Below are 15680 nucleotides of genomic sequence, written 5' to 3'. Positions count from 1 at the left end.
CAGGTAACTGAGGGTTTGTAGGGCCTTTTACCTGAGCTTAAAGAAGGATGTAGTCTAACCTGAACTTGATTTTTTAGGCCCAGTTTAGCTTGGATTCATATTATGGGATATAAACCAATCCAGACTGGGTTGGATCTATAATATGGAGCGGGTAGTCATTTACTTTAGTAGTTTTATTCAGTTTTGGATTTGTTAAGGACCAGTGAGTATGGAATAATGATATATAAAATACATTGTAGATGCCAGGTAGAGGTAGGGACTGTCCTTTTCATACAGTCTTTAGTAAGGATAAATACGCTGCTACCCTAGAGCCTAGGAAAAATTCTTTTAATTAAAATCACTGCCACTGTAGAAGGAGGGATGCTACTACATGATTTAGTCTAGTGAAGATAAGCAATTTAGAACTTAGCAAACTTTTGCCGACTTGACGGCAGTGGATTTTGGTTTAAACGTTTGCTGGATTATCTGGCTATATATTTCCTGTAAAATTGAAGGGATATGGAAATTATCTGCATACTTTGGGAAAAAGTTATGCCCTTGTTCGAGTTGTCTGCTTTTCCATTTCATTTTGTCACTGGAAACATGGTGGTTGAGTTCTTCAATATAAAAATGGAGATTTTTGAATTGGAAACTTTTTTTTTTTTAATTCTGTGTGCTTTTTATACAAAAGGCACTTGCGAAGTACACTGGGGATGGTGAAGATATTTAAAAGGGTCCATTCTTGCCTGAACTCTGGTGTGCAAAGAGTAAGCAAGGATGAGAGAAATTGCTCAGGTTTTCAAAGCAAAATGTTTAGAAATTTAGTATCAATCCCACCAAATATATTTGGTGTTCTAATCTCATGAAAGGAATATAAAATATCAGATCAAAGTGATATGAAGATCTTTTGCTGGACATTTTATGTCATAACCTTAAGCATAGGAATGCTATTTTAGGGTTGATAACTTCATTGTGGTTTCCAGATTCAATTTTTTTTGGGGGGGGATTATTACCATAGTAAAAGTAATCTGAGCATATAGTATATATTTTGGGGAAGGCGTGTTCTAGTCAAGCTCTATATATTTTAAAGGGATACTTTAAAGTATGAAAATCAATACCATTATTCCTAACATATTAATAATGAAAGGGTGACAGGCTCTTTAGATTTTTGAAAATCAGGCCACAAACTCAAAGGATTTTCTTTGCAGGGGACAAAATTAATTGAATACTTCTAGCCATGATGTCAAGTAACAACCACAAATATATCATATGTACTACAGAGGCATCAGTGAAGTAACTGGTTTTTCTAGAGTTCTGGTTTTACAACAGAATATAATTACTTTGATAAAGATATAACTCAAACTATGACTTAATGAAAACATAATAATAGCAGCCACGATTTCTGAGCACCTGTATACTTTATTTCCATTTCTCCTAATTGCAAAATAACTGGGCAAAATCACATTTAATGGGAGAGTTAAATGACTTTCTCAAGCAACTAGTAAGAGGCAGAGACGAGGGTCAAAGGGCTAGGTCAGCTCTTTCAACAGTCCTGTGCACTAAGTATAGCACTCTAAACCCATTGCCATCGAGCTGATTCCTAATCATAGCGACCCTAGGACCTAGTAGAACTGCCCCATAGGGCTTCTAAGGAGCGGCTGGTTAGATTCAAACTGCCAGTCTTTTGGTTAGCAGCTGAGTTCTTCATCACTCTGCCACCAGGGCTCCAAAAATATCACTCTAGCTGTGGATAATTTAGAAATTACAGGTTGACATCTCAGGACTATTTTAAAAGTGTGGCATTGGTGGAAAACATATTGGTGATCATGTACCAATACTTCCAATGTCAAATGTGAATGTTGGTAACATTCTAAATGATAATGTTGCCTTAATCAAAAAGTGTCATGTTTTTAAATATTAAAAACTGTCAACATTTTGATAGATAATAACTGATACTGGAGATATAATTGCTTCAGACTCAAATGGCTTTTCAAACTTTTTTAAGGGACATATTTTCATCAATCTATTTCTGTATTAATAGATGTAACTTTTATGTATTTTCGGATATATAGCCTGTCTTCTTATGACTTAATTTCATTATAGAGCTACTAGAAATAACATGACCTGTAAAACGAAGAAAAGGTTATAAGGACTATGGAGTAATGGAGATACTGGTAGATGGGAATCTGTAGACAAAAGATTTAGAGAATAGATATCTTCCATTTGGTGATGTCGTGTTCTTTTTCAAAAGTTACTATGTTTTTGTTTTTTTAAAGCTTAGCCTTAAATATTAAATCCTAGTGTTTAGACATTGTGGATCACGATCAACATCAAGAATATCAGCCATTTTTATGAGGCTGTAAAACAACAACTGCCATTACGACAAAACAACTGTGCTCCCCCAGAGTCAGCTGAAATCAGGATATTAAAAAAAATATATTTGGAAATTAAACCTGTGCTGATGGAAGAGGATTTGTGTCAGTAAAGTATTGTTTTAACTCAAAGTAACAAAAATCAAGTTACACAATGGCCACATCATTCAACAGTTCTCTGGGTCCACTTCTTGAGAATGAAAGGCTAATCACATTATTATTATTATTTTTGACACATGAATATACATTTACTTATGTCACATAATCCATTCTGGAAGGTATCGCTCTCACAAATTTAGATTTCCTTAAATTGTTGCTTATGGGAGAAATTAAAAATACTTTTATTAGGATGGCATTTGTGGCGAAAAAAGACATTGAAAACTTTATCAAATAACTAAATGTGAATAAGAATTTAATGCTAATGAGTTACTGACCCTTGACTTAACCAAGGAGCTATTTAGTATTTATTTTAAAGTTAGTATCTCACTTTGTGCTGCATTTTTATCAAAAAATTGTAGTAATACTTTGCACATATCAAATCCAAACTGTATTTTCATTTATACATTCAACAAATGTTTGAGTGCCTACTACTTACCAGGCACTATAATTTATACCTACTGTTGGACTGTAACTTTCTTGAGGTACAGTCTTCTTTCAGCTCCAAATTCTTACAATGCCTACTCGCACATTTCCTTGTACATAGTAGTTATTCAAGCAAATATTTGTTGAATGGAGTCATAAATGAGGAAAATGTTTCTATAGCAATTTAAGTCTATGTGAGTATAAAAAAAAATTTCTTTTTTTTTTTTAAATATAAGAAACAATTCAGTTTATGGGATTTTTTTTTTTTTAGAGAAGGAAATAATATTCCATTCATTCAGTTTTCAAATTTAGAACAGGGAACAAAGTGTTGCCCTTAATAAACAAAAAATGTACTTGTATTCTCCTATGTTACAGTCAGTAATAGAAGAGATCTTATAGAGGAGAAGAAAAGGTAGATAATTTAAAAGAGATGAAGAGATAAGTAAAGAGACCAAGATAAGGGAGCCTAGGAAGATAAAGTGACAAAGTCATGGGAAAAAAGACATGCAATGATAGGACCAAAGCAATAGAGATCCATGGGTTAATGGAGAGGGAGAGGTAACAGGCATTCAACTCTGCAGTCAACAAACACTTATTGTCCCACCTCACAAGTGCTCCCATCCTTGTAGAAGAGTTAGAATTGCAGAACAATGTGCTGTTATAATACAGGTTGCACAAAATGCCAGGTGAACCCAAGAAAGAAGCAAATCATTGTTTGCAGGACTCAGGGAAGACTTTATAGAAATGATGTTTGAGCAGAGTCTTGAAGGTTGAGATAGGAGTTGGACCTGTGTCAACAGGGGAAATTGAGGCAGGAAATTGATGGTAAAAATATTTGCATGACTGGAACATGAAATGAATACATGACTATGGAGAATACAGAGGAGAAAGTTGTATCTTTTTGATGCTTGAATACAACTGAGTACCTGCTATGTGCCAGCATTGATAAAGATAGTGGACCAATTAAGTTATAATCTTCCTTAGAAATTTTACTGTGCAGCTACACTTGAGAATCACTGCGATGAGTGATTTAAAGCCAGTGAACCCTTTAGAGTGAGGAAATGGCATAACTAGATCCTTTCCAGAAAGATGTGGAAGAGGGAAAGTGTGTGGGTGTGTGTATAAAGACACTGAAGAACTGAATACGAGGCAAGGGTCTATTGTAATATACATGCATTTAAAGAAAAAGAGATGTAGATAGACACACTAAGGAAGAGACTGTTTTTATTCTAATGTTGAGACTATATGGAATACTTGGGTTAAACTCATATTGAATGTCATAACCCAGTGTTATAAATGTGTGTATTACCTGTTATATTTGCACCATGGATATAATAAACTGAAGATAAGGGCCCTGGTTGCTTTTTACCCCTATTTCAAACGTCCTATGAGAGTTCAAAGGAGCCCTGGTGGTGCAGTGGTTAAGCACTTGGCTGCTAACCAAAAGGTCAGTGGTTCAAACCCACCAGGTGCTCCATGGAAGAAAGATGTGGCAGTCTGCTTCCATAAAGATTTGAGTCTTGGAAACCCTATAGGCCAGTTCTACTCTGTCCTGTAGTTGCTGTAAATTGGAATCGACTTGATGGCAGTGGAGTATGAGAGTTCAAAAGGAGCCCTGGTAGTATAGCAGTTAAACACGTGGCTGCTAAACGAAAGGTTGGTGGTTTGAACACACCAGCCACCCTTCAGGAGAAAGACCTGGTGATCTGCTCCCATAAATATTACAGCCAAGAAAAGCCAATGGGGCAGTTCTACTCTGTCACATGGAGTCGCTCTGAGTTGGAATCGACACACAACAACAACATTATACACACACGCATATGCCTAAAATTGGTATAAATTGCTTTATCTGGAAAAGGAAAACAATGATTGGTTTTGACTGAAAAGCTGTGAATTTCACCAGTTTCTAATTTGGGTAAGAGTGGTATGAACTTCCTTCTTCCTGATATATATTTTTTAAAGAAGTGACCTCAGAAGAGAGCTACTGTCTTCTAAAGAAATATTTTCAGTTCATATGACAATATGAAATGTTAAGTGTGGTTTGTAGTTATTATAATTCGATGTGTTGTTTTTAACCAGCATCTAGTATTTCCTGAAGTGTTTATCTTAGAATTGGAACAAAGGCACTCAAAAAGTTTCAACCTGAGGTTCGTCTATTATGCCCCACTGAAAAATAACATCATTCTCAACTTTTTGAGAAATGGAGAATAATTATTCTCTTCCTCCCTTCCTCCTTTCCTTCTTTCCTCTCTCCATCCCCTTTTTTCCTTCTCTTCTTTTTCTGATTTGAGAAGATGTTGAAAAGAAGCTCTGACCAAAAGGAGAATCTGGCAGGAAAGATATTATCCCAGTTTAAGGGGAAGAAATTGAGGTTCACTGAGGTTCAGTGACTTCCCATATACCACAGCTAGTCAGCATTGGGTGTATGCCACAGACGGTTCTGCCTTCCTATTTCTATTCACTATACCTTATTAGAGAACAACTCCCTCCCCTATCAAAATAAAAAGGTTAGTAAAAAAGTACAAAATCCATAATACTGTTGTCACAATGATATGGCTCTATTTAATAACTTCCTCAGAGATTTGTGTTTCCAATCTGGGAGACAGTCTGAAGATCTAAAAGCATGATTCCTAGTTTGAGAGACATCAATCTATTTCAGTGGTCTTTAAAATATATTTTCTGTCTTTTTTTTTTTTTTGCATTAATAGCCCCTATGAAAATTTGATGAAGGTTATGAATCTTCTCCTCAAAAAAAAAAAAAATATATATATATATATGCTCATACTATTCTGCATACTATTATAAAGGTCCCTTTTTGGAAATATTATCAAGGAGACAAAGGGAACTACCTAGAAGTAACACATATAATAAGCTTTTAATTATTCTGTGTAAGAATTTGTTCTCTAAATTAGATTTTTTAGATGCCAAAGTTAAAAACCTTCACCTAAATGGTATGGAATAAAATGGGTAAGATTCAGTTTAGTTTGACAATCAATTTTTCAATCTCGTAAGCTCTTAAAGAAAATATAGGTACAGAAAAACATTATTAAAATGCTAATTATACTTTATAAAGGAAAATTAGAATTTCACAATTTTTCTCTTAAGTTTACATAATATATGTTATAAATGTAAGGCTTTGTGCAGAATATTGTAAAAATTGAGATACCTTATAATCCTGACAAAAACATGAAGACATTCCACAAAATTTAATTTCATTTTTAAAGGAAACAAAATGTCATTCACTTTTTATGAAAGAGAAGTGGTTTCACCATCCCTGCCAAGATCTTGGGTAACTGTGCAGCAATAACTTCAGACATCATTTCTGGAAATTCAACACACAGTGCCCGGGACTGGATAAAGGTATTCAAGCAGTACAGATGAAGTTGTTTGACAAGCTGTTGGTTTAATGAGCAGATAAGACACAGGTAAGAAAGAGAATAAATGAATGCTATTCAAACGTGGCAACTTCTTTTTCTAACAATATAAACACATGACAAGATGTTTTCTTTTCTTCTTACCAGAAAATACCTCCCTCCACTCTCTAATATGCAAAATATTACATACCCATTATGGAATATTCTGATGATATGGGTCCCTCAGGATAGTCAGTGTGAACATTTTGGTTTATTTCTTTCAAGTTTTTTTTTTTAAATACACATAGCTAGACATACACAAGTACACACAGAATGCATACACACTTATATGTATGTTTCCAAAATGCAATTATTTTATAAATTCTATTTGCCAATCTTTTCTCAAGCTGAAAGAACCGAAGAAAAAATTCAAGCCTAGAGTTGCAATGTTGAAGGATTCTATGAAGAAAATATTAAATGACTCAGGAAGCATCAAAGAAGATGGAAGGAATACACAGAGACACTATACCAAAAAGAATTGGTCAACATTCAACCATTTCAGAAGGTACCATATGAGTAGGAACCAATGGTACTCAAAGAAGTCTAAGCTGCACTGAAGCCATTGGCCAAAAAAAAAAACCCCAGGAAATGACTGAATACCAACCGAGGTGTTTCAACAAATGGATGCAGCACTGAAGGTACTCACTCGTCTATGTCAAGAAATTTGGAAGACAGCTACTTGGCCAACCAACTGGAAAGGATCTATATTTATGCCTATTCCCAAGAAAGGTGATCCTACCAAATGAAGAAATTATCGAACAATATCATTAATATAACATCCAAGTAAAATTTTGCTGAAGATCATTCAAAAGCGGCTGCAGCAGTATATTGACGGGGAGCTGCGAGAAATTCAAGCCAGATTCAGAAGAGGATACAGAACCAAGGGTATCATTGCTGATGTCGGATGGATCGTAGCTGAAAGCAGAGAGTACCAGAAAGATGTTTACCTGTGTTTTATTGACTATGCAAAGGCATTTGACTGTGTGGGTCATAACAAATTATGGATAACATTGCGAAGAATGGGAATTCCCAAACACTTGTGCTCAAGAGGCAGTTGTTTGAACAGAACAAGGGGATACTGTGTGGTTTAAAGTCAGGAAAGGTGTGTGTCAGGATTGTATCCTTTCACCATACCTATTCAATCTGTATGCTGAGCAAATAACCCAAGATGCTGGACTATATTAAGAAGAGCAGGGCATTAGCATTGGAGAAAGACTCATTAACAACCTGCATTATGCAGATTATACCACCTTACTTGCTGAAAGTGAAGAGGACTTGAAGCACTTACTGATGAAGATCAAAGATGAAAGCCTTCAGTATGGATTACACCTCAAAATAAAGAAAACAAAGATTCTCGCTATTAGACCAATAAGTAACATTATGATAAACGGGGAAAAAATTGAAGTTGTCAAGGATTTCATTTTACTTGGATCCACAATCAACGCCATGGAAACAGCAGTCAAGAAACCAAAGACACATTGCATTGGGCAAATCTGCTGCAAAAGACCTCTTTAAAGTGCTGAAAAGCAAAGATGTCACCTTGAAGACTAAGGTGCGCCTGACCCAAGCCATGGTGTTTCCACTTGCCTCCTGTGCCTGTGAAAGCTTTGAATTGTGGTGTTGGAGAATATTGAATTACCATGGAGTGCCAGAAGAATGAACAAGTCTGTCTTGGAGGAAGTACAATCAGAATGCTCGTTAGGAGCAAGGATGGCAAAACCATGTCTCACATACTTTGGACATGTTGTCAGGAGGGATCAGTCCCTGGAGAAGGATATCACGCTTGGTAAAGTCGAGGGTCAGCGATAAAGGGGAAGACCCTTGACAAGACGGAAGGACACAATGGCTGCAACAATGGGCTCAAGCATAATGACTGTGAGGATGGCACACAATGAACAGTGTTTCGTTCTGTTGTACACAGGGTTGCTATAAATCAGAACTGACTCAATGGCACCTAACAACAATAACAATATTTGCTAATCTGGCTTTTTCACATAACAATATATTGACTCTTAACATGTCAATAAAAAAAATAAAAAAAAATTTTTTTGACTCTTAACATGTCAATAAAAACAACCTAACAATTCCTTTTAAATATAATTTTTATTTTTATGAAAGTAATTCATGTACATAAATTTAAAGGTTAAATTGTACTGCAAGACTTACAGCAATAAAAACAATAGCAATCACTACAAAAAAAACACCCAGACATTTGCTGATCTGCTTCTTCCCATCCTTACTCCAGTACCCTAGGCTCAACCAGGTTCAACTTTTTTAGCCTGTGTCTTTTTCTATTTATACCTGGATTTCTAATAATTTTATTTTCTAATATTTGATATTGTTTAGTTTCTTCTACAAAAAATGAGGACTGAGCTTTCTTATATCTCTTTTCTTCAACTTTTTCTCCATTCCCATTCTCTAAATAGTAATATTTCAATTTTTAATTAAGTCAAATCCAGCATTTACATTATACAGATTATCATGGCTTCCTGTTGGATTACATTTCCGTTCTTATATGACATGTTTTTATTTTTCTAGAGTAGTCATTATTTTATTGTAAGACATATCTAGTAGTTCTTGAGGAAGGTTGTATTTGAGGTAAATTTTCCAACACCTTTCTGTCTGAAAGTCATCATACTTACTTGATGGTTTGTCTAGGTATAAAATTCTTTGAAGTTTTTTTTTTTTTTTTTTTTGCATTAGAATTCTGAAAGCATTGCTCCATTGTGTTCTGGCTTCCAGAGCTGCCGTTGAGAAGTCCCTTGTCATTTTGAATCCTGATCATTTGTATGTGACTTGTTTTTTCTCTCATGGGTATATTTTAGGAGATTCACTTCATTCCTGGTGTGCTGTAATTTTACCATACTGTGCCTTGGTATTGGCCTAATACCATCTATCGTGCTGTGTCTGTACATTGGGCCCTTAGGATTAGAAACATGTCCTTCAGTCCCAGTGACTTTTTTTTTTCTTTTTTAAATGATCTCTTACATAATTTCCTCTGTTTTTTGTTTCTTCTAGAAATTCTTATTAATTGGAGGATGGACTCTGCAGTGATCCACTAAATTTGCCATCCCTTCTCTCCAGTTCTCCATGTCTTTATCTTTCCTTTTTTCTGGGAGTTCCAACTTTATATTTCAGTCCTTCTATGGAGCCCTGGTGGTGCAGTGGTTAAGAGCTTAGCTGCTAACCAAAAGGTTGGCAGTTTTAATCCACCAGCTACTTCTTGGAACCCTATGGGGCAGTTCTACTCTGTCCTATAGGATTGCTATGAGTCAGATCGACTCGAGAGCAATGGGTTTGGTTTTTTTGGTATTGAGTTTTTAATCTCTGCTTTTCCATAATTATCCCAAAGTATTTTTTTGCTAGCTAAATGTCCCCCCCCCACCCTTTTTAAATATGTTCTATTCTTGTTTCATGGATACAATATCATTCTTATTTCTGTGAGCTTTTTTTTTTTTTTTTTTTTTAGGCTTTCATCTGTTCTCTATACTGGTGCTTTTTCTTTGAACTTACTTTTTTTTTCCCTTTTACTTTTTATTTTAGAGGCTTTACTCAAATTGGAAACCCTGGTGGTGTAGTGGTTAAGTGCTACGGCTGCTAACCAAAAGGCAGCAGCTCGAATCCGCCAGGCGCTTCTTGGAAACTCTATGGGGCAGTTCTACTCTGTCCTATAGGGTTGCTATGAGTCGGAATCAATTCGACGGCAGTGGGGTTTTTTTTTTTTTTCTTACTCAAATGGCTCTGAATTTTTTGGCTGTCTGTTCATATTTATGAGTAAAGCCTAAAAAGTTAGGTAAAAGTTGTGTATGTGCTCTAAGATGCATCACTTGGCCCCAACCCACCTGCAGCAAAGGAGAATGAAGAACACCAAAGACATATGGTGAAGATGAGCACAAGAGACAGAAAGGGCCACATAAACCAGAGACTCCATCAGCCTGAGACCGAAGAACTAGATGGTGTCCACCTACCACTGATCGCTGCCCTGACAGGGAAAACAACAGAGAATCCCTGATGGAGCAGGAGAATAGTGGGATGCAGATCTCAAATTCTCATGAAAAGACCAGGCTTAGTGGTCTAGCTGAGACTAGAGGGACCCTGGAGGTCATGGTCCCCAGACCCTTTGTTAGTCCAAGATTGGAACCATTCTCGGAGCCAACTCTCCAGATAAGGATTGGACTGGACTATAAGATAGACAATGATACTTGTGATGACTCAGCTTCTTGGCTCAAGTAGACACATGAGACTATGCGGGCAGCTCCTGTCTGGAGGCGAGATGAGAAGGCAGAGGGGAACAGGAGCTGGTTGAATAGACACAGGGAATACAGGGTGAAGAGGAAGAATGTGCTGTCTCATTAGGGGGAGAGCAGCTAGGAGTACATAGCAAGGTGTGTATAAATTTTTGTATGAGAGACTGACTTGATTTGTAAACTTTCACTTAAAGTATAATAAATAAATGAATTAAAAAACAAAGCAAAACCAAAAAAGTTGTGTATGTGCATGTGTGTGTACATGCACATATGCATACATGGTGAGGGCAAGGAGGGTGCTGGTTAATGAACTGGTTTCCCCGCAGGATGATAAGGTGGCCAGCCAAAATTTTTATTAGGAGTGCCCCTGTCAGCATCTGTAGCTCTTTTTCATTTGGGAAGTGTTCCCATAAGAAAATCCTCTAATCTGTCTGGAGGATAAAATCCTGACTGTAGTAATTATGTTGGGATCATAGTAGGGGAATGGCTGAGGTCCTCTTAATTCAGTATGAAAATTTTCACTTAGTTCCCTATTTAAATATGCCACCTAAGTCACACTGTCAGCTGGGTCTGAGGACCCCGAGTTCAAATCTTCTCTGCTTCATATGCTCCAGAGAGTAAACCTCCAGTCTTCGGCTGAGACTGGGGAGGGGGTAATTGCTTAGGTCTGCAGCAATAGGGGAAACCCTGGTGGCGTAGTGGTTAAGTGCTACGGCTGCTACCCAAGAGGTCGGCAGTTTGAATCTACCAGCTGCTCCTTGGAAACTCTATTGGGCAGTTCTACTCTGTCCTATAGGGTTGCTGTGAGTCGGAATCGACTCAACGGCAGTGGGTTTGGTTTTGGGTTTTGGCAGCAATAAGCACTTTGGATAATCCTCCTCTTTGCAGTCCCCATTCAATTTTCAAATCTTTTTGGGCTTCTGGATTCTTTGGTTTCTTGTTCGGCTTTTAAGCCCAATTTTCTGCTTTATTCTGCCAACACTGTTTTACCACGTGTACATCTGCTTTCTATTCTCTCAACTTTGCTGACATCTCTTGTCTGCTACCCTGTCCCTTCTTGTTCTTTTTATCCTGGTGATTGGATAGCTTTTTTATGCCCTTCCTGTTATTTTAGCATGTTTTTTGGACGTAGTGGCAACAAAAGTTTGTATTCAACATGCCTTGTCTAACCAAATATATCTTACTTTATTAATCTAGTTTTAGTATTGGGCATTTCTGCGTATTTTTTTCTCTATTAGAAGTAACGCTGTGGTGAATATCCTTGCATATGTATCTTAAATACCTAGTTATTCCTTTAAGATAAACTTCAAGGAGTAAAAATTTGAAAAGCATACAGATTTTAACTTTTACTATGTACTGCCAAATTTTCCACTAACAATGTTATTAATTTACAATTCCATCCAAAATGGTGTAAGTCTTATTTTCCACATTCGTACCTTTGCTTTTCATAGATGTATGCAATCTCTTCTAACTCCAGGCAATAATATTTGAGAACAAATTCAAATTCAGGAAATGTATCACACTTCCTATCAACCACAAAAATTACCCCCAGATTATGCAAATACTATTAAAAGGATATTTGGGTGATGTATATTAAAAGTAAAAAAAGCACAATATAAATATGGAGGAGTGTGATATAGATTGTATTAAATTGCAATTACAAATATGAATTTGAAGGCAGCCTATAAATTAAATTTAGGATTAATATTTTTAAAGTTTTAGAAATTCAGACAATAATCACTGATATTCTGGAGAAGAAAACACTTACATCGTGCAAGTTATCAAGAAGTTTTGTAAGCTGATAGAAACGCTGTGAGCTAGAGACAACTCCTTTTTGTCTCAAACCAATTGCCTTGATGAGTTCTCTAATGTAGCTTGATCTCATCTCTTCAAACTGGTTTTGACTTCTTAGTCCTTCCAAAGGAACTGTAAGAAGACAATTACAAGTGGCATTTATGTTTTAAAAACATGACATCAGCAGTTTATCAGATATTTAAAATTTTAAGCTATCTAATGATGATTTCTTTTGATATGTAACTCTAAATACTAAAAAAAAAATACAAACATCTTAAATAAGAAAGAGATAGTGTTACTGATATTGTTACCAAAAACCAAACCCATTGCCATCAAGTCGATTCCGACTCATAGCGACCCTATAGGACAGAGTAGAACTGCCCCATAGAGTTTCCAAGGAGCACTTGGTGGATCTGAACTGCTGACCTTTTGGTTAGCAGCCGTAGCACTTAACCACTACGCCACCAGTGTTTCCACTGATAGTGTTAGGGCATGTAAATTTCTAGTTAATTGGAAAGAAAAGGATAAGAACAAATAAGTAAGTTAAAGAACATTTCAGCTTACTTATTTCAGAGATGTATCAATGAATTATGCATTTAACTTAGTACATGCTCAAAAGATAACCTGCTATTATTCTGCAATTCCTGTTTCAAATAATTGGCTTAATTTAATTTCTAACTGCATGTATGCTGGTTTTCTCTTCCCTTTTTAACAAATACTTGGATGAAAAAGAAAAAAAAAAAAAACAGGGAATTTCTAATTGTTTAGATATTTTTATATCTGGAACTCCAAGCTATTAAGGTTCATATTCCATAAGATACTATGTCTGCTAAACTTACAATATTCTTGTGTGAATCACAAACTGAAAAAAGAAAAATCCTATGCAAATTAAGTTTAGTAAGTACAGAAAAAAAAGTAATATTTCATGTATATGTTATAGGAACAGCATTTCTAAGTTCTGATGTTTCCTTCTTATAAAGAGGGAATTCTTTCACTCCATTTTGTTAGAGTTGAACTTGATAAGTTTGGAAGGAAATGGTAGTCCATTTTCTTCTTAGTCCTTTTTCTTCTTCCCTTTGTTTTGGGAGCAAGTCGTCACCACGGAGCACATCTTCTCCTCTTCATTTCCTGTGCTTGGGTCTCAGTATTTGGAGTCATGTCTTCCACCCAGATTTATCAGTAACAAAGGTGATATTTTTTGACTCCATGCGCCTTACTGCTTTCTCTTATTTCTCAGTTGGTTCTGAACTTGGTCTGGGAAGAGAGGTGCTATTTTATTTAGTTCCCTTCAAAGATATGATGTTCTTATCTGAAAAATGATTCTAACTTTCTTTAGTGAGTCATTATGAGGACTACTAATAAATGCCCATCATGTATGCTAAGAAAGAGATATAGGCATGTCATTTTATTATTATGAATATGGTACACTACTTAAAAAAGGGAACTTCAATAATTTTATAAAATCTTAAGGTAAATTTTTATCAGTAGTAACCCTTGTTTCAGCTATTTTTATATGCTGAGGTTAGATACTGCACCATTTTTTAAAATCTATCCGCAAAGAAAGGATCTGCTAAATTTCTGACTTTGACAGGAAACAGGCTCAGAGCTGGACTGATTTATTTATAACACACCCTGGTCACTGTCAGAATGATACCAGGCTAGCTTGGAAATTTTGATTCTGGGTCTGGTGATACAGAACTGGTCACTATAGCAGAAGTGGGGGTTAAAGGTAAGGCAGGGGAGTGCCTGAAAAGATTGAGGTCTTTGAATTTTTGGTGTTCAAATGTCAGATTTATCTCACCACCGTAACTGATGGGATTAAATTCTTAAGGGTGTCTGGTGTATTTAAGGTATACCTCTTTCATGAATTAATTTTTTTTTTTTTCAGTACCTATTCTGTTACCCAGAGCTCTGGTGGCACAGTGGTTAAGAGCTTGGCTGCTAACCAAAAGGTCAGCAGTTCGAACCCACCAGCTGATCCTTGGAAACCCTATGGGGGCAGTTCTACTCTGTCCTATAGGGTCACTATGAGTCGGAATCAACTCAATGGCAGTGGGCTTGGGTTTTATGGGTATATGACAGGTTCTATAAAATCCAACATTAAATCTTTGGACAGATAGAAATATTCACTAAGAATGTAATGTACACTATATAACAACTTTAATTTTTACTACTAAACAGAAATTCCATAAAATTAAGAGGGCCTTTAAAACCTACAGAAAGAATAAAAATCTGGAACAATATAGCGGGTGGTACTACAGATGTCAGAAACGGGCAGGTAGAGGAAGAGACTGTCTGCTCCTTTCTACTAGGTGATAAAAGACTCTAGGTCCAAATGCCCTTGCTATAAACACATGGCCATGGACTGTGCAGAGATACAAAAACAACTTCTACGATGTTTCAGTTAGAAACTACAAAAAGCCCTAACTGCTTATGCAGTCACATTCATGACACTTTTAACTCTCTAAATGTAATAGAGAGCCTGGGTTTGTGCTGACACTGAAAAAACTTTACAAAAGATCAGCGTTTGGAATGCCAATGCCATACCGATAGCTCATTTATGTGTTCCTTCAGCACTGCGCAAAACAGCCAGTCCACTAAAAGCAAATTCTGTCATTCCCATAACGGTTTCTACTATCCTTATCTTACATGCCCCTAATACTTCCTCCCAACTTTCCTCCCCTGCACCCCTGGGAGTTCCATTTTGTGGTTAAACAAATTCCTCTACATTCTCAATCCTTTCATAAAATCCTTCTATTTCCATGACTTAAACTAAATTTGGATTGTCCTCTGGAAAACCCTCGCTCTTGCAGCTACATAGAAGGGAAGCTATTCATTCTTCTCTCCCAACTGGACTGGCTGAGGGGGAGGCAGGAGAGGAGACAGAGTGGACCAGCATCCTCTGTACTCCATACTGCTGCTTCCACTACCAGTCTACCCTATGCGAAAAGCCTGCCTTTTTAGAGACTGATTTTCTGGCTGTCATGGGTTGAATTGTGTCCCCCTCAAATATCTGTCAACTTAGCTGGGCCATAATTCTCACTATTGTGTGACTGTCCACCATTTTATGTGATTTTCCTATGTGTTGTAAATCCTATCACCACGATGTAATAAAATGGATTAGCGGCAGTTATACTGATGAGGTCTACAAGATTAGGTGGTGTCTTAAGCCAATCTCTTTTGAGATATAAAAGACAGAAGTGAGCAGAGAGACCTGGGGACTTCATACCACCAAGAAAGCAGTGTGCAGGGAGCAGAGTGCTTCCTTTGGACCTGAGGTTCCTGCGCTGAGA

The 15680-nt window shown here is 36.6% G+C and overlaps 1 protein-coding gene across 2 annotated transcripts in view; it reads right to left on the bottom strand.

Moving 5' to 3' along the window:
* Positions 1 to 5890: 5890 nt before the first annotated feature.
* PGR (progesterone receptor) overlaps positions 5891 to 15680 on the bottom strand; it is an 83038-nt gene continuing 73248 nt past the window's right edge. For both annotated transcript variants that reach the window (XM_049889479.1, XM_049889481.1), the window contains 2 exons: positions 12362 to 12519; positions 5891 to 6328 (listed from right to left, as the gene is read on the bottom strand). In XM_049889479.1, the coding sequence (XP_049745436.1) occupies positions 6173 to 6328; positions 12362 to 12519 (314 nt within the window). In that variant the 3' untranslated portion in view covers positions 5891 to 6172. The remainder of the gene's footprint in view (positions 6329 to 12361; positions 12520 to 15680) is intronic.

Source organism: Elephas maximus, chromosome 7, assembly GCF_024166365.1.
Source record: "Elephas maximus indicus isolate mEleMax1 chromosome 7, mEleMax1 primary haplotype, whole genome shotgun sequence".
Taxonomy (NCBI): Eukaryota; Metazoa; Chordata; class Mammalia; order Proboscidea; family Elephantidae; genus Elephas; species Elephas maximus.
The sequence above is the reverse complement of the archived record's forward strand: the minus strand, read 5'-3'. Positions and strand labels throughout refer to the sequence as shown.